The sequence below is a fragment of the Calonectris borealis genome, chromosome 17 (genome assembly GCF_964195595.1).
Source record: "Calonectris borealis chromosome 17, bCalBor7.hap1.2, whole genome shotgun sequence".
NCBI classification, from domain to species: domain Eukaryota; kingdom Metazoa; phylum Chordata; class Aves; order Procellariiformes; family Procellariidae; genus Calonectris; species Calonectris borealis.
The window spans coordinates 269,464-293,192 of NC_134328.1; the positions used below are offsets into that span (position 1 = coordinate 269,464).

Here is a 23,729-nt window from a genome sequence, read left to right on the forward strand (position 1 = left end):
AAAATTTGTAGAGAAACTCAATTAAAAGGGACAGAAGCTTTACCATTAGCACTGTGGGAATTAAGGCAATGCCCAAACCCACGCCATAAATGAACTCCTTTTGAGATCTTATTCGGAAGACCAGACTGAATTCCAGGATCCGGGGGAGAGGCCGCGCGGCAGAGGCTTGCTCCAGCGAGTTCTGCTCAGAGACGGTGAATGGCCCCAGAGAACGCAGCTAAAGACGCATGGATCCACCACTCTCAGGAGAAAGCTGCACCGAACTCCCGGTCATGACCCTCCTTTAGCTGCTGTTCAGCATGATCGGAGGCATTCCACTCCAACACCTAACTCCGAGTTTCAGCTGGTGGCTGTTATTACCAAAGACTGCCTTAAATGATTCACCCTGCAGGCCTACCTATAATTACATACCCAAAAATGCAGCCAGGGGCCCGTGCACACTTGGAAGACTCACAGTCTCCCCGCTAAAAAGAAATGCCTCAGCCAAATATAACACAAAAAGAAGGAGAAGGAGCCTATCTCCGGCTCTACCACCAGATTGTGACTCAAATGTAAATCTGTTGAGCAAAGCGGACGCAGTAGCATTGAGCCTGTCGTTAGTGGGAGTCCCTGCACTAGCACTAGGTGCCGACCTCCAACTGACAGAGGTGGCCTGTACGCTAGCAAAAACTCTGAATGCCACCTCCACTTTGATTGCATTACTACAAGAGGAACAACATTTGAACAGGGAAGCAATCCTACAAAATAGAGCAGCTATAGATTACTTGTTACTTAGGGCCAACCATGGGTGTGAAGATTTGGAAGGACTTTGTTGTTTCAGTCTCACAGATAACAATAAACCAATAGAAGCCCAACTGAAAAACTTAAAAGCTTTAGTACAAAACGTAAGACAGGACTCAAAAGGAATAGAATCGTGGAACTGGTTGTCAAATCTATTTCCTTCTATCACCCCAATACTGAAACCATTTATCAGTTTGGTATTAACGATTATTAGGAGCTTTACTTATTGTAGAGATCACAGTCTTCTGTTTTGCTCAAGCGTGCCCAACCCGATTTGCTCAAATTTGTGGATACAAATGCTATTCTGCTCCAATTTAAAGTGTGCAGGTATGCGCAAAGCAAAAGGAGGGAACGTTACTTAAGACGGGCCCGCCTGGAGGCCCGCCTGGAGACGCACGTGGGCCACCCGCTCTCGCTGACCCTGCTTTGAGCAAGGGGCCTCGACTCGGTGCTGACCTGCTGCCCCTTCTTCCTCCTTGTACCCCTTTTTCCCAGCTTTGGCCCTCAGAGGGCAGGGCTGGAGCTGGGCTGCCCGCAGGCTGCTGCTGCTGCTGCTGCACTGGCTTTGGTAGACCATTTTTAGACCATTGCCCTGTCACGGGCAAAGCAGCCTCAACTCGAGAAACTGCACTGACTTGGCCACCCCACGCCCAAACCGCCATTTGTGCCCCGTTCCTCCCCCAGCTTTCACTTGTAGGGGACAGGGTGGGAGGCCACTCCAGCCAGTCTTGAGGGGAAAAGGGGATAAAAGGGGTTCCCGGGGCATCGAGAAAGGCAGAGGGAGGGCTCTGGGTAGCACCCAGTGGCACACAGAGGGCCGTGGTGGGTACCCAGCGGCACGCAAAGGGCTCGGGCTGGGCACCGAAAGGCACACGGAGGGCTCTGGGCCGCACCAAACGGCACATCTAAAGCTGCGGGCTGCACCAAAGGGCTAACCGAGGGCCCTAGGAAGCTCAAAAAGAGAAATGGAGGGCCTTGGGAGGCACCAGAAGGTGGTCCCTCGGTTGCCCCGAAAGGCCCTGAAACGGTCCCTAGGGGACATGGAAAGGCAAAGAGAGATGCCTTGAGGAGCCAGGAGGAGGAGTCCTCTGGGAAAGATGAAAAGCTGAAGGACGGCCCCTTGGCGGGACAGCGAAAGGCCCACCGCGGGTGGGAACCCAAAGGCCCATCACGAGGTCTTGAGGGGACGAGAGAATAAATGCACAGAACAAGGCGCAGCCTTCAACAGCACCTACATATGGGACTCGCATAAGGCGTGAGTATAGCTTTACAGAGCTGGACCAGCCCCTCCAACAGCCCGGCCGCCAAGCCTTCTAAACAGGGCAAAAACGTTGGCTACTTTTCTCTTCCCTACTTAAGACTCCCTGTAAAACTGGGTCTTAGCCTGACCCAGGCTGTAGGAGGGAGGAAGACGAGGGAAAACATTGCAGGGAAAATGCCCAGGCACAGTACGGCCTGGCGTGAATAAGCGTAGGCACAAGCAAGGCCTCGGGAACAAACTCTTTATTCTCTGCCTGGGGGAGCTCCCCGGTGGCTCTGCGGCCCTGGAGCCGCACACCTCCTCAGGACACCCTCCACAAGGCTCCCAGCTACCGCCCTCTTTAATCACTCGGGCTGCACGGGCTCCTCCAGGAAAAGCTTTAAACGCTCTGGTCTGTGCCGAGCTCCTGCCTGGCTGGGAGGCTTCGGACCCACTGGAGGCATGGGCTGCCTTGGAAACCGCGGGCCCGTGGAGGGGAGGGTGCCTGCGGTGCTCCCTGGCCTGAGTATACGCAGAGTTTCCCATGCAGGCACAGAAGACCTTGCTGTGCCTCCGGAGGTGTCGTCCCGGGACTTCTGAAGGCCTTCTGTTGGCCGGCGAGCATGTTGCTCGGCACCTCGGAGGACAGATGGGAGGAGAGTACGTGAGCGCTCCTCTTTGAATTCTCCTGCTTCCTCTGAAGGCGTGACTATTGCAGGGAGGCTGAGAGGTGGTTGAAGCTTCTCTGATTTTTGCTTGGACTTCCCGTCTTCCTCCAACTTCTTCCTCACGGTTTCCAGAACTTCAAGGACAATGGTCTTGGCATAGCCGATCAATTCTGCCTCCAGCTGCTGAATTCTGGAGACGGCTTCTTGGATGCTCTCCTTGGCAATCTGGCGACTCACTCGTGAGACGTAAGCAGCGTTTTGCAATGGTTGCAACACGGGCAACTTTGCTCTCCTGCTTGCTTCTGGGATCTGCCATTCCAATGCTCTGGGTGGTCCTTGTCCTTCTGTCACGCCCTGAAGCTTCAGGATCTCAGAAAACTGACAGCAAAAGTCCTGCTCAAACTGAGAAGCTACAAAGGATGACAAGGTGGAGCAAACGCTTTCAACAGCCTCTTTGGTCGTTTTGTCAATAGAAGACTGTGAAGATGCTCTGTCAGAAGTTGCTAGTTCCGCCTCCCTCCACCTCTCTTCTCCGGATTTGCCCGCTCGGGTGGCTCTTCCGGCAACGAGCTCTGACAGCTTCTGCCTGGCCGCCAGCCCCGGCTCAGCTGCATCGGACGTGCCGGATACCAAATGCTCCCCAAAGCTCTCCAACACGGTCGCCACAATCTCTCGAGCCACCAGTCTAATTTTGTCCCGGCGATTCGCAGGAGAAGGGTCCAAAGGCTCTGCCCCTCTGGCACTGGCAAACAACCTTCCGCTGACCTCACGGGGAGCCCTCCTTAAGACACGGACGGACGGATCCAGCGCCTTCACCCGCTCCAGCACTTCCTGGACCACGGTCTCAGCCATCTCTTTAAGCTCCTCGTCTTCTGCCAGCGTAGCCCGCAGCAGCGTAGGTTGTATGCTGTTAGGCGCTTCTTCTCTGGCACACGTTGGAGACTAAAAGGAGGAGCAGCTGATGAGTGAATGTGTTCCTTCACCTCGGTTTGCTTTCCTCTTCCTCCTCACAAGACCCCTGCCCAGACGAGTCCCTAGCAAGTCAAGCTTGAAAAACTCTGGTTCCTCTGTAGGCCACCTGGCAGGCAGAGGTTTCTGGTCTCCCGTGGCCCGGAGCCAAGGGTTGTGGGCACTTCTCAGAACCAAGCAGGTGCTGTTTTGCTTAGAGCAAAGGGCACTGTAGCCCCCCTGGACCTCAGCACGGTGAACCAGGTGCCACGGGCCCCGAACTGGAAGCTAGCGGCTGCCTGGGTAGCACTGATCGTGGCCGGAGGACAGGCCCCAGGGCACAGCGGGCCCCCGCAGAGGCTGGTACCTCCAACGGGCTCGTTGGCTCCCGCCGCGGGAGGCACTGGGCAGAGTTGAATAGCGGAGGGAAAGCCGTGGAAGGTACTGGAGCGGGCTCTTCGCTCCAGTCTCCTCTGCCACGGGTCCCAGCCGCTCTCGGGGCACTGCTGCCCTGTATCAGGGTGGCCCGTTTGCCCCTCTTCGAGGCAAAATACCAAGAATGGTTGTTTTGAGAGCAGAAGAGGAAACGATCCTTTTTCTTGCGGCACCTGGCTGTCGTCTGCCAGCCCAAGGAAATGTCCTTGGGACAGGAGGCAGTCTGAAAGTCCACCGTGGGCTGCCAGTCTCGTGCAAAGCGGGGGAGAAGTTGCAAGTCAAGAACAGAGCCAGGCAGCAGCCTGAAATTGTCCTCTCCCGTCATTTGCTCTTTTGCAGCTTGACAGCCTGACTGCCACGGCAGAAGGAGCTCAACCCTTCGCCCTGGCATAGGTGCCACCCCACACTATCCGGAAACGCTTCCCGAGAGGCTGTTGCAGGGGATGGAGCCGGGCAACGTTTAACGGGCCCCCCCGCTAATGAGAGTCAGGCAACAGCCGGCTCTCCGCTAACCTAATTGAAGACCTCCTTGAAGAGAAAACCAACCCACGAATGGCCAAGCACCGGCACTGTCAGGTTCAGGGACGCTGCATCTTTGGATGCAGAAGTCGTTGGATGAAAACCAGAGTTTTTCAACCAGACGCAAAACCAGCACCATGGACCGTGCGGCCATTTAGAGCAGCTCACACTTTCGTGCTAAATGTGCGAGTCTGTGCGTGGAAGTGGCCGCTGAGAGTGCCCAGGCACACTTCTGCGTCAGAAAGGGCTAGTGCCTCGTGTCCGAGAGACGCAGGAAGGAAAGCGCTCGTTTCTTGGTCTCTGACAGACACCCTCAAACGAGGACACGTCGCACACCAGCCAGGCACCACCTCCTCAGCAACCAAGCACCGCTCGCAAGCCCCGAGCAGCTGTTGTCTGTGGCAGCACCCTCTCCCGAGGCCTGAGTACCAACACACTACCGCACAGCAGAGGCGGCCCCCAGCATCCACCCGGCTCCTACTCACCGGCCCCCCTTCGAGAGCGGACTTTTTGGAGCTGCTCTGGGTGCCTGGCTGTCTCCTCTTTTCCAGCTGCTGCTGCTGTTGGCACTCGGCCTGCTGGAGGAGGCGTTGCTCTTTGTCAAGAGCCTCCAGTCTTTTAATCCGCTTCTTGATCACAGTGAGATGCCTGTCAAGAGAAACGAAGGCAGCTGAGAGGGAGCTGCTCTGTCCATCTTGCCCAGGCCATTTTCCGCTCAGCCACTCCCATCATCCTGCTCCGGGCTGCTTTGCTCCAGTCGTCCCCACAGCAGCTTCCAGCTGCCTGTCCAAGGCTCCAAACACAGACCGTGCCAACGTGTTCGCAGACAGCTCCGGCTCCTTCCACGGCTAGGCTTTGTTTGTTTACTGGAACATGAGGCTCCAGGACTTCTCTTGGGCACCACGGGTCCCCTTCAAGAGCAAGCGTTACTTGGCCTTTTCTTACCTCTGCCGCCTCTTCCTCTCTCCCACTGGCAAACTCTTTGTTTGCTCCTGCAGCAGCCACTCTCGCAGGCGAGAAATGTCACTCCCTCCCGGCAGTTCGGAGGCATCCTCTAATTTGGCCAGGTCACGCCAAAGCTTTTTCTGAAAGGTGACACCAGGTTGTGGCTTGCTGCTGCCTGGACAAGCGCTCACGCCCCTGCGTGCTGAGGCGTCCCGCGGGCCCAGGACAGCGCCCTGCTTCAGCCACGCGACTGGAGCAGCAGAGAAATGCTTCCCTTGGGACTCACCTGCAAGCACGCAGACTTTCCTGCCCGTGCCCACCCATGCACCCTGCGCTAGCTCAGCTCGCAGCCCAATAGTCCTTTCCCTGCCACAACGCCTGGCCCAGCAGCACAGCCCTCGCCTCTTCTGCACTGACCGCCTCCCCTCCCCAAGATGCCGCAAGTAAAGCCCCAGCCCTCGGCACCCTGCCGCTGACAGGTGTCCACGAACGCTCCGCTTTGCCCACCTCCTCTCGCATGAACATTTTCTCTGCCTCCACCTTGAGCGTGGTCAGATACTGCCTGTACTCATTCAGCTCCTTCAGGGTGCAAACCACCTATGGAGAGACGAGGGGAGAAATCCCCCAAGAACTGTCAAGCCAGCTACATAGACTGCCTTCCACAAAACAGCCCAAACCCAGCGGGCCCCTGACTCCCCCCCAGACAGTGCTGAGCGGTGCTCCTCGCCCCGGCGCCAGGCCTCGCACCGGCTGCCTCCTCAACACTCGGGCAGCGCCGGGCAGCCCGAGAGGAGCTGGAGTGGGAAGTGCCAGAGGGACGCTGGCGCTGCTTCTGCTCCCAGGGAAACCAGCCCCACAGCCCTGTGCCCTCCGCCAGCAACAGGCGGCTTACAGCAAGCGCTCTGGGAACCCCGCGTGATGAGGGCTGGTTTTATCAGCCCGACGTCCAAACCTACTTTGCCGTCACTGGTGATGTAACCCTCCCTCTTCAGCCTCTGCAGGTTGTCCTTGCGTTTGTGGTAGGCCTGCAGATGCGGGTCGTGCAGGCTGTTGTATTCTGTGCTCAGTAGGCGGCAGTACGGATCTCCCAGATTGAAATAACCAGAGGGCTGGTGAAGCTGTAAGAGAGATTTTCCAGAGTATGAAGGAGGCAGGAGAGAGCAGCAAAGAGGTGCCAAGCGGTACTTGGGAAAAGGTAAAGGTAGTTTGAAGAGCAACACTCTTCTCCATCCTTCTGAAGGCACAGAGAACACCACAGCCGGACTGCAGGGCCAGGCTGGACTGGGCTAGGCTGTGATGGGCTGGGCTGGGGGAGAGAAGACAAACCCCACCAGCAAAGTAGGCATCTTAGGCCACGGGGAAGAACTGCAGACCTTGCAGAAAACAACAGAAATGAACCTTCAGAGTGAAAAGTTCAAGCCCGACAGTTCAAACGCAGCAAATGGATAATGCACTGAAAACAGTCTCCTCAGGGTTAGGCAGGCCTAAGGGGTGTGTCATCTAACTCTGCCTCCAGGAGGTCTCTGCCTTGGCAAAAACGCACGGCAAGCTGGAGTAGAAGGAGGACACTGCGTGCATTCCCCAAGCAGAGAAGCCCGAGCTTTTCCAAATACGCCAACAAGGCAAGCAGGAGAAGGCTGGACTCTCCCTCAAGAGAAACCGGACAAGTCCTCCTTTTTGTCTCCGTGCCAGGGAGCCAGGAGGTTCCCTCTACTCCCCAGCGCTGCCAGATTGAAGGGCTGCAGCCCCCACTGTAGAGCAGGTGGCCACAAGGACTTCTTTGAATGACGGGGACCCCGTAAGAGAGGAGAGCTTTTCTACCCCTTTCCACTTCCTTTACCTTTTCCCCCAGCTTTGTCCTGCAGAAGACAGGCTTGGAGCCCGGCAGCAGAGGGATCTTCACCCCAAGTGGGAGGTCCAGCAGCCCAGTACCTCCTTCTGCCAGTGGCTGTCTCCTGTTCCCCAGCTAGAAAGAGGGAGACACTCATGAGCACTCAGGCACTATCTGCATAAGCCTCCTGCACGGGGCACTTGCTAGAAAGTCCCTCGGAAGACTCCAACCAAGAGGAGCGCCAAGAGTGGCGCAGTCAAAAGTTGCTCTCTCTTCCTCACCCCCGTCCCCACAACTCCCATCCCTGCCTCAACCCACGTCCGCGTCCTTTCGCAGCAACCCCTCCCACCTGCTTAGCCGTGAGCCAGGCTGGGCGGAGGGGCAGGACTCCCTGCAAACTCTCCCCGGCCCAACCACCTTTGGGTCCCTCCCAGCTCCCCGGGCACATCCCGAGGCCCCAGAGCAGCCCTGCAGTCCCAGGCTCCCGGGCTGAGCCCTCTCCATCGGCCCGTTGCTCACCTCTCCCCTCTTCCCCACTGCGCTCAGCAGCGCCTCCGCATTTCGGACGCCAGCAGTGAGACGGGGCTCCATGGCTCCTTCCAAGAGCTGTCCTGGAGCTGCGACCCTGCGCTGGCACCTCTCGCTCCAGAGGCGCCCAGCAGCGGCCACCACAGCCGGTCTCCCAGCGAGCGGCTTCATAGAGCAATCGCACATTGTTGCGTCATCGCGTTGCTGCGCCACCACATTGTTGCATCGTCACGTTGCTGCGCCACCACATTGTTGCATCGTCACGTTGCTGCGCCACTGCACTGCTGCATCTCCGTGTTGCCACGCCACTGCCCGGCTGCTGCTAGGCCGCCCCGGGGCCCGCCTGGAGGCCCGTCTGGACATGCACGTGGGCCACCCGCTCTCGCTGACCCCACTTTGAGCAAGGGGCCTCGACTCGGTGCTGACCTGCTGCCCCTTCCTCCTCCTTGTACCTCTTTTTCCCAGCTTTGCGCCACAGCAGGGTAGCGAGTTCCCGTTAGAGAGCGGATTGCTCCCACGGCTCCCCTTTTGCTGAGCCCTGGAACAGGCTGCTTGGACCTGCTCACGTGCACGATTCTGGGCCTCCACAGTATGGCCGTCTCCCTGCTCCAGACAGACCAGACCCAAACGACATGTGGCAGAGCGGTCTCCAGGTGGAGACGCCACTGTCTATCCCAGGAGCAGCGAGAACAAGTACTCGTGCCGAGCTTCTTGGTCTAAGGAGAAAGAGCCCTGAAAAAAGGACCTCAACACGAAGACTGCCATTGTGCTCTGCACATTGGGAAAACCAGGATTCACAGGATGCACCCCCTAACGGTAAAGGTGCACCATGCAGCGAAAGCTGTGTTAACTCAGAGGGGTCATTCCTTATTTACCCCTCAACGTGTGCATCGTTATGAATTGATACTACTAACCGAAACAAATATGACCTTAGAACAGTGTGGCGAGTTAAATCAAACCGCTAACATCTACATAGACTCCAAATCTGCTCTGGGTGTAGCGTTTGCAACCGGACGGATCTGGAAAGAAAGAGGGTTTCTAACGTCAGCGAGACATAAAATAGCACAACGAGAACAAATTTTGGATCTTCTACACGCTCTAGAAAAAACAAAACAGGTAGCACTGTTATACCATGAAGCCCTCCAGCGAGATACTTCTGCTCTGACTGAAGGAAACAATCTTGCCGACGGTGCGGCTAAGGCTGCAGCCTTACAACCCTTACGGTCCAACCAAAAATACAGGAAGAAATGCTAATGACCGTATCTGAAGTAGACTTAAAAAAGGAACATGAACCTTTCCTCACAGAACAAACTGAAAAATGGACACATTGACGAGCAAAACGAGTAAATGGAACCCGGACATTAGAAGGAAAACCTTTTCTCCCCAGGACTATGTTGATACCGTCGGTCAGAGAACTTCACCATCGGACACGTGGAGGAGCACTTTATCTAGGAAATCTAGTCTCTCCACCACGGGTGGCACCTGGATTGACCCTGGCAATATTACAGGTCACAGAAGGATGTTTGATATGTGCAGAATATAATGCAAAGTCCAAGACAGAGGAAAAAATCAAAAGGCCCCACCCTTGGGCCTGGATGCCGTCCCAGAAACTACAAATTGACTTTGCAGATATGCCTCCAAAAGACTGACTAAAACACCTATAATGGATCAATTACCCCGTTGGGTAGAGGCATTCCCTACTCGAAAAGCAACTGCTCAAGTGGTTGTTAAAGCTTTACGGAAAGATCTCATACCGTGTTTCGGAGTGGCTGAAGAAATAGACGCGGATAAAGGATCACGTTTGACAGCTGAAATATTAGAAAACCTGTATAAAGCTTTCAGCATTCGACCAAGACTGCATGCACCTTACCACCCCCAATCCTCAGCTCAGGGAGAGAGAATGAACTGCACTTAAATATTACACTGGCAAAAATTTGTAGAGAAACTCAATTAAAATGGACAGAAGCTTTACCATTAGCACTGTGGGAATTAAGGCAATGCCCAAACCCACGCCATAAATGAACTCCTTTTGAGATCTTATTCGGAAGACCAGACTGAATTCCAGGATCCTTTGCTCCAGCACACACAAGCCTTTTGGCAGAGGATGAAGCAGTTACCCAATATGTCTGATATCTACAAGATAGTTTTAAAAAGAAACGGTCTGAAGCGGTAATTACACAAGCTTTCCCTTTAGGAAACTCTTGCATCCGTATCGACCCGGGAGATTATGTGACGATAAAGGTCTGTAAGACTAAGGATGCATCACAAGCCAAGCGCGAGGGTCCTGTGCAAGTGCTGTTATGTACTTATTCTGCTCTTAAAGTTGCAGCTAAAGACGCATGGATCCACCACTCTCAGGAGAAAGCTGCACCGAACTCCCGGTCATGACCCTCCTTTAGCTGCTGTTCAGACCATCATGAGGTCTTGAGGGGACGAGAGAATAAATGCACAGAACAAGGCGCAGCCTTCAACAGCACCTACATATGGGACTCGCATAAGGCGTGAGTATAGCTTTACAGAGCTGGACCAGCCCCTCCAACAGCCCGGCCGCCAAGCCTTCTAAACAGGGCAAAAACGTTGGCTACTTTTCTCTTCCCTACTTAAGACTCCCTGTAAAACTGGGTCTTAGCCTGACCCAGGCTGTAGGAGGGAGGAAGACGAGGGAAAACATTGCAGGGAAAATGCCCAGGCACAGTACGGCCTGGCGTGAATAAGTGTAGGCACAAGCAAGGCCTCGGGAACAAACTCTTTATTCTCTGCCTGGGGGAGCTCCCCGGTGGCTCTGCGGCCCTGGAGCCGCACACCTCCTCAGGACACCCTCCACAAGGCTCCCAGCTACCGCCCTCTTTAATCACTCGGGCTGCACGGGCTCCTCCAGGAAAAGGAGGCTCCCAGGCTGAGAGAGGCCATTGGCCCGTTGCTCACCTCTCCCCTCTTCCCCACTGCACTCAGCAGTACAACATCTGGCAAGAATAGTTGCTACAGCCCAATAATTGACAAAACATAATTCAGCTGGATCAAATAAGAGAAGCTGGAGCTCAGAAGAAGCAGCAGCTCTCAAGAAACAGACTGAGTGAAAATGGTGTTAGCAACCTTGCTAACAACACATTCTGGAGTGGTAAAGCGTAAAAGTCAAGCAGTATGACAAACAATCTATAAAACATCATTTGTACAGCTCTGCAAGTTCAGGAGTCTTCTAAGAAACACCTAAGAGGAGGTCAAACATCTCTATACCTTGGGTTGTTTTTTGGGATTTTTTTGGAAAAGCAGAACTTGTCGCATTTGATCTTAGAAACCCGATACAGCAGGACAGAGTCTTGCTCCTTCCCTGTATAACTTCTCCATGACATGTGTCTCTAAACAGCATGCGGTAAGGAGTACAGAACCCAGACATCAATGATGGGCAAGAATTCCTGAAGACTGGCGAGAATTCAGAAGAGTTTTCCCTGCTGCTGGTGTAAGCAACTCTAGGTCCTCACCATAGGGAACAAGAGTTAGCTTAGAAACAGAAGGATTTTCAAGATTTTCAGCATGAGCCTCTAGCTTCACCCTAAATGGCAGTGTCCTACTCACAATATCTGCATGTAATAGCCTTAAATTCCGAAGATCCAAACTACTTGGTAAGGAAAGATCTATGTTCAAATGCACAGAACAAGGAACCAAAACCAGAGAGAAACTTCAGGCTTCACTAAACATCTGCATGGTTTAATTATTACTCAATGCACAGCCAAGGTACCAATACTGAGGAATTATATTGGCTTGCTTTGGACTTCACAGGAATGTGCAAGGGGGCATAAACATGAGCCCAAGGCTCACGAGAGCTTTGCTAGCTTTAGCTGTCAGAAAAATAACATTCAAATCATGGTATACTGTTGGGTTTTTTTTGCTCGAGATTCGTCCATTTTCTGTCCATGGACAACGAAAGCATCTGAAAAGCACACAGGATGCAATAAATCCTCGTGTAATGATTACCACCTTTATAATTGCAGATGTTAAATAATGTCCTGCCTAGGGTCTCCTCCCTGCCTTTACCTCGCCTCTGCCAGCTGTTCTGAAAGACCTTGTCTGTCCCGCTCCATGGCTGCCAGTCGCACCTCTAGGGCAGCCTTCTCATGCACCAGGAATTCCTTCTCTTTGGACACCTTGGCCAGTGTATGCCCTTGGCAAGAGGACCCCTGGCGCAACTGCTCTAGACCACTGCTAGCTGAACTCTTGCTGGCGGTAAACCTGAAAGTGGGACAAAATACAGTTAGAGTCCTTTCTGTGCAGAGCCAGCCAATGTCACTTCTGAATCAGCTAGAGGAGAAAGAGATCCTGTACTGTGGGCTGAAAGTTTAAGGGCACCTGCTGTATACTGCACTAGTACCCTGGGCTGCCAAAAGGCACTGGGACTGTTAACTTGGAAGTGATGTGTAAGGCTCTACTGGGTTGCCTGGGGCCAGACAGCTCCTTCAGGACAAACGTATGTACCCCAGACTACATGTTTTCATGCAAAAGTACTGCATTTTCCAGAACTGCCACCTTGCAAACTAGAATTCTATCAGAATCTATTCCAGTGCTGGAAATTTTCAGGAAAGTTTGAGCAAAAGCAACTTTGCTCGCTGAAGAAAGTGAAAATACATGTGGTTTCTCCTTTTAGAAGAAAAAAAAAATATCGAAGTGTCACCTACTTCAGTGTGTAAAGCAGTTGGATGCAATGAGGTGACACTTGGCAGGGAACAGCCCTTGTGGTAAGCACTGTCATATGAAAGTCTGGCTGATGTGGCCAAAGAGATGTTAGACTCTATTTGTACAGTACTTCATGTCAACAACACTGTTTACTTGTCTTATACAAAGAAGTTGCCTGACATACCTTGCTGGTATTCAAGCTTGAAGATTAACCATGATTTTTTAGCTTTTTTCTTCAGTATAACACCTCTGCTGGGTATTTGCCAAACATACCACCTACTCCAAAACTAAGACTGTCTAACAGAGAACAGACCATCAGAAACAAACAATGTTCCTCTCAAAGTTATCCCATAATACCCAAGATTGTACATGATGAAACTGACGCTTAAATGATGGCAGACTCCCTAGTCTCCTCCAGTGATATGATTCTTGCAAGCTCTTTTTCGACTGTACCAAAATCAGTTAGTCCAGAGTAAACCGTCTTGCGTGACCACCTATTTCTCATCTTCTTCCTCAAAGCCTAAAGAAGGTCAGGCAATTCAAAGCTGCATGTATGTCTTAAAATACAATTTCAACAATTTCAAGATGTCATTCCCATTCTTAGCAGTACAAGACAGAAGACATTGACTTGCAGCTTTGTCCCGCTCTCTAGGCTCGAACAAATGCAGTTTTGAAAGTTGCAGACTTCACAACAAAAAGTATAAATAGAAACATGCACCCCTGGTTTTTTTTGCCTCAGAAAAAGGGTGAAGAGCTACGCTCTTTGCTTCTTTTGCCACATGTGAGAGTAGTAGCCTTATTCAGATCCATGGGCAAGACAAATCATCTCTCTGCAGCTTAGCAAAAGCCAAAAAAGAGGCCAACACAGACAGGTGGATTAAAGCAATCTGTAGAAGCAGAGAACAACTCAGAGAATTGCAGAACATCTCTGCAAGCCATCAACACATTTCCAAAAAGAAGTAAACAAAGCCTTCTGACCTCCAGGACTACCAAGTGTCTCCTTGACAAAAACACTGCAGAATCCAACAGATGCAGCTTCACTGAGCTAAGTAGCCAAAAGCCCACCCAGAAAGCACCAGGTTTTTGGTCTCACCTCATCGAGTTTCTCTTGGGTTTCTGCCTTCTCCTCTACCAGTATCCTCAGCTCTACCTGCAGCCCTTCCTGTTGCTCCTCTGCTTTCTTCAGCAGCTGCTCCAGGTGGCCTTTCTCTGTGCAGAGCTCTTCATTTGTTCTTTCACACAAGTTCAGCTTCTCCTGGTCAGAGATCTTTGCTCTCTCCATCTTGTCCACTTTAGCTGACAGAACATCATTCTCTTGCTCCAGCTACAATCACAGAAACACAGAGGAAATAAAAGACAGTAAGATTTACTATGTAGAAGGTTTGGCTTGGACAGAAAAAGGAACATTTCCATATTCAGACAGTCACACTGTCTGAAGGCAAGAGATCTGAAAAGAAGCAGCAGCTGGAGACGAACACCTCGCAAGATCTTTGGCAACTCTGCTCACCTGCAACACAAGTTTCTTCAGTTGCACTTTATCCAACACAAGGGCTTCGTTAATACTGCTCATCTTCACTGTTGCAACATGTAGATCAGCTACTTCAGCACTCCGCTTATTCGGAGCCCCTGCCAACTCTGCTACTGACTGCTCTGCCTGAAGAGACAAAAGAACAACATGAAAACAAAGACAGGAAAATCCCTGACTTTAAGCAGCAACTCCAGATCCCCTTCTGTGTCTCTGACATACTCCCAGTTCAGTGTTCCCGATAAGCACGTGGGACCTAACTACACCAAAGAGCCTATGTGATCTGATCACCATTTTGCAGGAAGGAGAACTGTCTCCCTGTCTTCTACTGCCAGAAACAGCGTCTGTGGTGGTCCTGCTATCACAACTCCCTCTCCCCTAAGTGCTGCCTAGGAATAAGGTGACCATACCTTTTCCAGTGCCCTTGTAAGCTCATGTTTCTCTTGCTTCAGCAGATCCCTCTGAAGGTGCGATTCCTCCAGTGTCTCTCTTGCGACTACCAACTCACTCTGTAACAATGAACGTTTTCCTTCAAGTGCAGCTAAGTCCTTCAGTCTATGAGAAGGGGAAAGACAAACAAGTTTTTAATGTAAAAACAGTCTCATTTCCGAAACCAAGAGTATAGAATCATAGAATCCTTTAGGCTAGAAAAGACCTTTAAGAGCATCGAGTCCAACCGTTACCCTAACACTGCCAAGTCCACCACTAAACCATGTCCCTAAGCACCACATCTACACTTCTTTTAAATACCTCCAGGGATGGTGACTCAACCACTTCCCTGGGCAGCCTGTTCCAATGCTTGAGAACCCTTGCGGTGAAGAAATATTTCACGATATCCAATCTAAACCTCCCCTGGCGCAACTTGAGGCCATTTGCTCTCGTCCTATCGCTTGTTACTTGGGAGAAGAGACCGACACCCACCTCACTACAACCTCCTTTCAGGTAGCTAACAACTTCCTGCCTGCTAGTTCTCTCTCTCCTCTTTCATACGTTGGATATAAGGCTTTCCAAAGTTCTTCCTTAGGTAAGACAGACTTTTAAAGTCCAGATTACTATTCCCACAATTACTTTTGCCTTTCAGCAGTGAATTAATGAAAGAGCTTGCAATCTGTTTGGGGAGATGTGTATGAATTTCCAATCCAATAATCATAGGACCACAGGATGATTCAGGTTAATGAGAGTGATGTGGCAAAATAGCACTTCTTGCCCCAAAGGCCTTCTGCACTCAGTCTTGCAAGGAAACATCAGTACAGAGGTCTATATGACAGTCCTGTGCAAATTCCTCCCAACTCCCTTTAGCACAGCCCTGGGTAGCAAAAGGGCTGTACAAGAGACAGAGCTCTCTTTACGCTGGTCTCAATTTCTCACCAAGAATCAGTTAGTAGCAAAAACATTGAAATATGCAATCTCTTTTCCAGTCTTGTCCTACTCAGAAGAGCTTCTGTCAGTCAGATGTTTTTTTCTATCCGTTCTGTTGAAGGCAATAGTTTGACTAGGGACAGAAACAAGGCTGTGCAGAATGGGTGTGTTTTAAACATGAACACAGCCAATCTACGAATCCAAGAAACAACCACAAAAGATATCGTTGGTAATAGCAAAGTTTAAAACACATTTACCTGTCCTGAAGCTCCTTCTTTCTCCAGGTCCCCCTTGACCTGTAAGCACATCACTTCCCAAGTCTTCCAGCTTATTTCCTGTTCCACTTGCTGCTGTGCCTGATCCTTTAGGACAGGTCTACCCAGAGTGACGGACTCCCAGAGCTGTATCCCAGAGTTTAGGGGGGAGCAGTTTACAAGTATAGATCCAGAAAGCCTCATTTGCTCTGCCTTCAGCTCTTACAAATCTCTGAAGAATAATAAAGAAAGAGATAATGTTCACACCACCATCTTTACCAGCTGACTCACTTTGAAGCACATAATTGCACAACAGTAAAACCTGGCAGGAAAGATGGCATCTTCGTTGGGGACAAATCATTCATCTGACATTTTGGGATCAGGACACATCTTGATAGTTGAGCAATAGGTCTGTTTGATGGTTGAGGAATGAGTCTATTTTCTCCTCAGAGACAAGAAGAAATGTATAGAACAGCCAGAAGGCTTCAAGAATTAACTAGTAGGTCAGGCATACTCTACACATTAAGGAAACCTTATAATCAAATAAGGTACATGGCTGACAGTAACCCAGGGTTTGAAACTGCGTGCTGATACCATGTCCTGGTTTTGGCTGGGATAGAGTTAAATTTTTTTCCTAGTGCTGTGTTTTGGATTTAGCATGAGAAGAATGTTTATGACACATTGACGTTTTTAGTTGTTGCTAAGTAGTCGACTAGTCAAGGACTTTTCAGCTTCCCTGCTCTGCCAGGTGCACAAGAAGCTGGGAGGGAGCATAGCCAGGACAGCTAACCCAACTGGCCAATGGGGTATTCCATACCATATGACATCATGCTCAATATATAAATCGGGGGTGTGATCCAGGAAGTAGCGATCATGTTTTGGGTATCGGTCATTGGGTGGTGAGCAATTGCATTGTGCATCACTCATTTTGTATATTCCATCATCATTATTAATTATTATTACTATTATTATTCCCTTCCTTTTCTGTTCTATTAAATTGTCTTTATCTCAATCCACGAATTTTACTTTTCTTTTCTGATTCTCTCCCCGATCCCACTGTGGGAGGTGGGGGAGTGAGCAAGCGGCTGTGTGGTGTCCGGCTGCCTGCCGGGTTAAACCATAACACACCAGAAGAAGGTACTATTACGGCTACCTATTTTTGTTTGCATAGAAGGCAACTGTGAGAAAGGAACCTCAGAGAGCCCAAGAACAAGAAAACAATCATAAAAAGGAGGTATCAAACTAAGCAAAATAAATTTGATAAATGCAGTAACAGCATAGAGAAGCTATTCTTTCACCAATGTTGGTACAGGAATAAGTGGATGCAAATGGACCAGAATAAATGTAAGCTGGAAATAAGAAAAAAAACCACCCATATATTCATGAATGATCTTTCCATCAGGAGCAGTGGGAAAAGAAAGCCAGTGAGATTTAAGGCAGATTTTAATCACTCTGTAAAAGGGACTGCTCTACATGCCGCGTGCATAGCTTTGGTGAGTCTCTTCCAACGTGTCCACATATGCCTGTGTCTGTGTTAATATGCCCAAAGATCAACACAGTCAAGTTCATCTGTTCAGGGCCTCTGCATTGCTTATAGTCCGAGCCCCTCAGTTTTATCTGAAAACCAGCATCAAACAAAATGATTCTGAAAATAGCCTAAAGCACGCTTAATGGCATTGCTTCAGACTACCAAAGGAAAAATCATATCCTTAGCCGCAACTAAAGTAACATCAAGGCTCAAAAAGCAGGTGTGAAGGGAAGCTACATTTTTTCTGCAAGAGATCTAGCCTTAACCTCTACTCACCGGTCAGTGGCAGTCTTCATTTGCAGGAAATGACAGCGGAAGTTTACCACCTGACACCATAGGCTGAGGAGATGGTTATGTTCATCCCTTAAATAGCTGTCATAAAGCTAAACATGCAAAACCAAAAAGAAATGCCAATTCAGTCTTTGCTGTCACTGTACAAGTCTTTCAGATAGGAGAGAGTACAACCATCACCACCAGGTCTCCTTTAATAACAATTCCAACAGGGGCATCAAGGACTGAAGAAGCACCACAGAAACATCCTCAGTGACCTGCCACCTGACTTCAAAGAAGGGAACATCCACGCTTCTCCTGCAGGAGTGATATCAGCAAAGCAAACTGATCACGATTCATCATCTCGCCTTGCAGAGGTGTCTAACAGTCTTGGTGGAGGAAGACAAAAACAAGCCCCTCCAAGACCAGGGTCAGATTTGCTTACAACAGGCTGTTGGTAAGGGAGGCCTGTCTTGATCTTCTGTTGCCTACTCCGAATCTGAAAACACACAGACCTCTCTGGTCTCCACTGCTGTAGAGAGATATTTAGGAACTCTTGAAAAGACAAGCGTTCATGTGACTGCCCTACAGTGCCCAGCAACAGAAAGCATTGGCCTTTAAGACCAAGCAGTATGGTCACAGCAGGTGGGTATCTGCTATCACCACAATTTGCTGACACTCCTCCATCTCACACCCCTGTCTTCTGCTAGTCAACACCAATACATCCTCAATGTAGCCACAACTTTCACACAGCAAGTCCTCTATGCCAGAAGTAAAATGCATTCTCGTTCCACTCTGGCATCACGTCTGACATTCCCGTAGCCTATCCTTACCTCACGTTCATTGTGCCATTCACCCTCCTTCAATTCCAGCTCCTCCTGGGCCCTCATCCAATCCACCATCAGTTTTTCAACACCTTCTCTCAGGGCTAAATTAACCTCATTCGCTTTATCTAGGTGCTCCCGCAGGACAGCGTTCACTGCTGCCAGATTCTCACACCTTGGAAAAGGAGAAACAGCAATAAGAGGTCAGTGAACAATTGCTATCCACAAGCAGCATCCCCGTGATTTTCCAACTTCTTCAACACTGACTTTGTTGTCAAACTGAGAGGTAGTAAAAGTGCTTTCTAAGATTCAGTAAGATCTCTCTGTAATGGCAAATTCATTTGCTTCTCCTTGCTTTGAGCCTTCAATTTCCATCTACAATTTCAGTTGTCCCTTCCTCTTCATCTTTGATGATGCCCACAGTTAACGTCTTGCCTCCCCTTCGTGCTGTCTGATCACTGGATGCATCACCTTTCTCTATCATTGTCCTGATATCCTCTTCCTCCACACTTCTAAGTTTCCACGTCCTTTTCCCTTGCAATGTTGAACCCACTGCTGCCCTCACCTTCTTGTTAAGCTTCTCCCTGTCTTTGTCCTATACACTGTGTAAGACCTGTAGCAAAGACCCCCACCTTGTTGATCCAGTAAACTGCACACCACAAAGACAGCACCATATACGTAGGGGAAATAGCTTTATACGAAACTTTCAACTGAAAACTGAAAGGTCAAGCACTGCAGGTTAATGACTTTGGGGCCACAGACGAATATTTCACCCAGGAAACATTTAATGAACAAAATTTCAAGAACTTCTGCCCTCCTGAAACTCAGTTTCTGGACGAAAACAGGAGTTGCGCTACTCCCACCTTAGCTTGCAACATAAGTAACACAGCACACAGATGCCTTCTACACCACACACAATTACCTCTTGGGCAGAGGAAAAAAGAAAAGCAGAGAAAGAAATATGGCAGAAGATGCCTGTGGTGCCAAGTACTCTACTGGAAGACTCCGACACAAGCACAGGATATGCTACTCAGATAAAACCAAACAGGAAAACTCCTGCGCTGTGAAATGTTCAGGATGTCAGGGCTTGATTCTCAACCTAAAATGGGGCTCTGCTGAGTAGCTCACCTACTGAATCATAGAATAATTTAGGCTGTAAAGAGACCTTTGGAGGTCACCCAGAACAACCCCCAGCTCAAAACAGAGCCATTCAGCACACACCACTATTACTGCACCACAGAACAGATTGTGGACCTTTCTCCTTTCAAAACAGCTTGCCCAACTTCTTCCCTTGGGGAGACCAGGTAGCACTAACAGGTTTTCCCTCACTTCCATGAGCGTCCAGGATACTAAGGATGAGGTAACACGTCTTCCTTTGATGCTCCTCTTCCAACTGAAGCAATGCTTTCTCCAGGCTGGGGTCTTCTGTGGCTTCCCATCTGCCTGGAAGGGATCCCTTAAGAAGAAAGGAAATGTTTAGTCAAATTCTTGGTTCCCTTCACTACTGTTAGCATCCATCGCTTTCCCCTCCATTTGTTTGGTATCTCAGGAGCTCGTGGCTCCTTCCAGACATAACAGTGTCGTGACCACACGAAGGAAGGGAGGGGAAGAGTCTTACTCCATGTGAGTAGCTCTCCTCAGTCTCCCAATGTTGCACTCTCCCAGCTGGGTAGCCTCAGCTCATGACCGCAAGTGCTCACTTCCACTTGAAGCCTGGGAATATTCTCCTACCCTTCGTTTCCTAGATTTACTTTAGCCATGAAGCAGAAAGAAAAGCACAGAGCCAGGTCTGTATGTTGAATGCCAGCATTCTTGCCTTCCAAAATGCTATGTTTCAACCAATTCTTTTTCAGAGACAGCCATATAATTTAACAGGCAGTACAGCCCTCTCCTGAGACCTAGGACAAATGTTACTCCAGCAATAAAGCACTCTCTCACAAAATTAAAATCCTTCTTGATAGGGTTTTCTGGACTGGCATTTCTGGGACTACTGGCTGCTCTAAGAATGGCAACTGGACGAAACACTGACGGGCAAACTTTACAGTGCTTCTTTAAATCCTCAGGTAGCAAAATCTTGTTTTCCTCTGTCATTGCTTTGGGGAGCTTTTTGTCTGCATTAACGAATGCTACGTACACTGTCTTTAGATAGCAACCTGCACACTCACCCCTCCTGCTTCCGGCTGCTGCTCCAACTCTCGACATCAAGTTCGGTACTGCAGTACCTAGATGGATACCTAGGATGAAGATGAGCGAATGCAGCTTATGACAGACTTGGCTTCTCCTGCATTAGCTTTTCTATTTAGCAAGTAAAGCTAGTTCTGACCACAGTCCTGCTGCAGAACACAGATTTCTGTTCAGCTGCAGAAGGCGAGCACCGGTGTCGTGGTTTAACCCCAGCCAGCAAATAAACCCCATGCAGCTGCTCGCTCACCCCCCCCCCCCCTCCGGTGGGATGGGGGAGACAATCGGGAGGGCACAAGTAGGAAAGCTCCCGGGTTGAGATAAAAACAGTTTAATAATTGAAATAAAACAAAGTAGAACAGTAATAGTAACAATGAGAACAACAACAACAATAACAGAATAAACAAAGCAGGCAATGCACAATGCAACTGCTCGCCGACCGCGTGTCACGAACGGGGGGGGGGGGGGGGGGGGGGGGGGGCCGAGCCCTCCCCCCGCCCCCCCACCTGGTTTTTATACGGAGCATAACGTCACATGGTATAGAACACCCCATTGGCCAGCTGGGTCCACCACCCCGGCTGTGCTCCTCCCGGTGCAAGCACCGCCCAGCAACAGCCAAAGCATCAAGGGGCCATCAACGCTCCTTTCACACTAAACCCAAAACACAGCACACCCCCCAAGCTACTGGGAAGAAAGTTAACTCTGTCCCAGCCGGAACCAGGACAACAGGCCAGAAAAGCAGGAGGACCTCACAGCAGCGCCGTGCCCACCGTCGGGCACCGGGCCGGGCAGGGCGCGGCCTGCCCCGACCCCCCGCCCGGCTCTAGCACCCTCCTCGTTGCCGCCGCTCCTGCGCCCCGCGCGAACCCGGCCAGAGCTGCCCGCCTCTGCCCGGGGACGCCCAAAAGCGGCCCCGCCGACTCGACCCCTGCCGCGGGACAGCCCCCTGCTAGCGGGGCCGGAGAAAGGGTTCGCAAGCCAGGCATCTTTCTCCAAGTACGGAAACGACCCAGCGAGAGGCGCGGCAGGGCCACAGCGGCAGCGCCCGGCGCCCAGCGCGCCTGGGCGGGCCGGGCCGGGCCGGGCTCGGCGCCGTCCCGCCCGCGGCAGCGCCGGGGAGGGCCCCGGGGAGGGCCCCGCTGGGGCCGCGCGTTGGCCCCTCTCAGCGCGGCCCCGGGCAGCTCCCCCCGGGCCGGCGCCCCCGCTCCTCACCTTCGCCTGCAGCTTCCGCACCAGCACCGCTTGGGTCCGCGCCGCCATGCCCCCGCTCGCCAGCCGGGCCCGCCACCCGCGGGGCTCCGGGGCGGGAGAGCCGGGTTCGCTCGGGGCCGCTCTGTGGCAGCCGTTCCCTTCTCGCTCCTCGCTGACGGTGCCGCGCCGGGCTGCGGTTTTGCCGCGGGGGAGAGGCCGCGCGGCAGCGGCTTGCTCCAACGAGTTCTGCTCAGAGACGGTGAACGGCCCCGGAGAACGCTGGGGGCAAAAAGCGCTCCCTGTAGAGTTTGGGAGAGGAGGGGCGGGAGGAACCGGTGCCTGACACCCGTGTCGGATCGCGGGTATGGGGACACCGGGGGTGAGAAAACTTTAAACCTAGGACAACGTACTTTGTGAATTAAGCTTTATTTCATGGGCTCATGAAGAAATATAACAAACACACACAACAAACAGGGCTCAGTCCCCTTTGCCCAGCCTAGTCTATTACGTGAATTTACTTACCACTCCAGTCATGAGGTTTCATAACTTACAACCTGTAACTCTTAATTCATGCACTTACGAGCAAACAAAAAAGAATTAATTCCCCAGCCGACGGTGAGAGTGGTCATGCTTCCTCCTCCATCACGGTGCAGGCGTCCCCTGTATCACTCTGGGAAGCACAAAAGCCTCAGAGGTCCAGCTGCTGTTGGGTCCACTTCAAAGGCTTTTTGGGTAAGTTGATGTTTTATACCTTCCAGCTTGGAAGTTTGGTCTATACCATTTCCAAAAGTCAGCAGATTCTGACAGTACTGCCAAAGATGATGGCTGCAGGAGACAGCCAGCTGCAGGCGATAATGGCTGCAACATGGCCCTGTAGCTCTTTCTGCACACCTGTGCTGCCTACCTGGTGCTCTCGCTTTGACTTAATGACACTCACTTGAGTGAACAGTCACACTCCACCCCTTGGTATAGTCAAACATCTAGCAAACCCATTGCTTTGGCCAGTGGAGGTACTGTTACTCTTCTTGCCTCACCTCCAGGGTTCTGAGGCAGTGCCAGAGCTTGTAGCCTTCAGGCAATCATTAGTATCATATTGCTATTCTGTGCTTATCATGATCCCAATATCGGACTGAGTCAGAGACCTTAGCACTGTATGGCCATTTGTTTTATCAGTGTAAGGATGTGCATGCCAGCTACTGAACCCTATTGCATCCTTGGACAGTGGTATTGGCAGTAGCAGCAGTCGCCAGACTTCTCTTCCATGTACTTCTGTGGGTCTGGTATACCCTGGTCTCCCTGAGGATGCGAATCTTCACAGGTGTTCAGGGCAAAATGCGTGTAAGATTTATGTGAGTGAAGTACATGATGCTTAGCTCTGGCAAGTGAGCCGAGAATACTGCTGAAGCCATCAAGTTATATCTTAAGGATGTTTTCACCAGGAAGCCTCAGTGGCTGAAGTTGTGTTGCTACAGATAACTAATTGAACCCCCTTCCCCTTGTGACTGTTGTGTCTGCCTGCACTGTGGACCTACTTCAGCAGTTCAGCAGGAGAATGAAGGTGCTCTGCTCAAAGAATAGTCCTCAGCTGGCTAGTTAGGGCACTCCTCTGCGTCTGGGGAACAGCAGAACTGGAACTTGATCTCCCACTTCCTGGGAGATGCTCTTAGCAGCAGATGGCCACTTCTCCCATTCATACCTTTGGTTTACTGTCGTGCTTTAACCCCAGTTGGCAACTAAGCACCACACAGCCCACCCTCCCCCTCACCCCGGTGTGATGGGGGAGAGAATCAGAAGAGCAAATATAAGAATTCATGGGTTGAGATAAGAACAGTTTAATATTTGAAATAAAATAATAATAGTAAATAATAATAATAATAACAATAACAACAATAATAATAATAATAATAATAGTAATGAAAAGTAAAACAAGAGAGAGAGAGAGGAACAAAACTCAGGAAAAAAACAAGTGATGCAACCAGTCACCACCCACCGACTGACACCCAGCCAGCGATCGCTGTCCCCCGGCCAATTCCCC

At 50.9% G+C, this 23,729-nt stretch overlaps 2 protein-coding genes across 2 annotated transcripts; both read right to left on the reverse strand.

Annotated features, from left to right (window-relative positions):
- Positions 1 to 5,252: 5,252 nt before the first annotated feature.
- Positions 5,253 to 15,717, reverse strand: LOC142089553 (fibrous sheath-interacting protein 2-like). The gene is made up of 8 exons (XM_075166148.1): positions 15,704 to 15,717; positions 14,498 to 14,642; positions 14,070 to 14,216; positions 13,656 to 13,886; positions 7,376 to 7,501; positions 6,492 to 6,653; positions 6,043 to 6,132; positions 5,253 to 5,675 (listed from the first exon to the last, which is right to left on the reverse strand). The coding sequence occupies exons 3-8, from the start codon at positions 14,130 to 14,132 to the stop codon at positions 5,532 to 5,534; spliced, it is 816 nt and encodes a 271-aa protein (XP_075022249.1). The 5' UTR covers positions 14,133 to 14,216; positions 14,498 to 14,642; positions 15,704 to 15,717; the 3' UTR covers positions 5,253 to 5,531.
- Positions 15,718 to 15,730: 13 nt separating this feature from the next.
- LOC142089554 (centrosome-associated protein CEP250-like) lies at positions 15,731 to 21,743 on the reverse strand. The gene is made up of 6 exons (XM_075166149.1): positions 21,716 to 21,743; positions 20,488 to 20,556; positions 19,638 to 19,778; positions 18,332 to 18,497; positions 17,505 to 17,611; positions 15,731 to 15,932 (listed from the first exon to the last, which is right to left on the reverse strand). The coding sequence occupies exons 3-6, from the start codon at positions 19,655 to 19,657 to the stop codon at positions 15,923 to 15,925; spliced, it is 303 nt and encodes a 100-aa protein (XP_075022250.1). The 5' UTR covers positions 19,658 to 19,778; positions 20,488 to 20,556; positions 21,716 to 21,743; the 3' UTR covers positions 15,731 to 15,922.
- Positions 21,744 to 23,729: the final 1,986 nt, after the last annotated feature.

Excerpts from the sequence above, each read along its gene's own strand:
- LOC142089553 (XM_075166148.1), bottom strand. The coding sequence starts at position 14,132 with ATGAGCAGTATTAACGAAGCCCTTGTGTTGGATAAAGTGCAACTGAAG. Across the intron at positions 7,502-13,655 it reads CCCAAGAGAAACTCGATGAG|CTGGGGAACAGGAGACAGCC; the intron begins GTGAGACCAAAA and ends CCCTCTTTCTAG. Across the intron at positions 5,676-6,042 it reads AAATGTTCATGCGAGAGGAG|AAAAAGCTTTGGCGTGACCT; the intron begins GTGGGCAAAGCG and ends GTCACCTTTCAG.
- LOC142089554 (XM_075166149.1), bottom strand. The coding sequence starts at position 19,657 with ATGGAAGTGAGGGAAAACCT. Across the intron at positions 18,498-19,637 it reads ATGGAAGTGAGGGAAAACCT|GTGTGAGAATCTGGCAGCAG; the intron begins GTTAGTGCTACC and ends TCCTTTTCCAAG. Across the intron at positions 17,612-18,331 it reads AATGGCACAATGAACGTGAG|CTTTATGACAGCTATTTAAG; the intron begins GTAAGGATAGGC and ends TTGCATGTTTAG.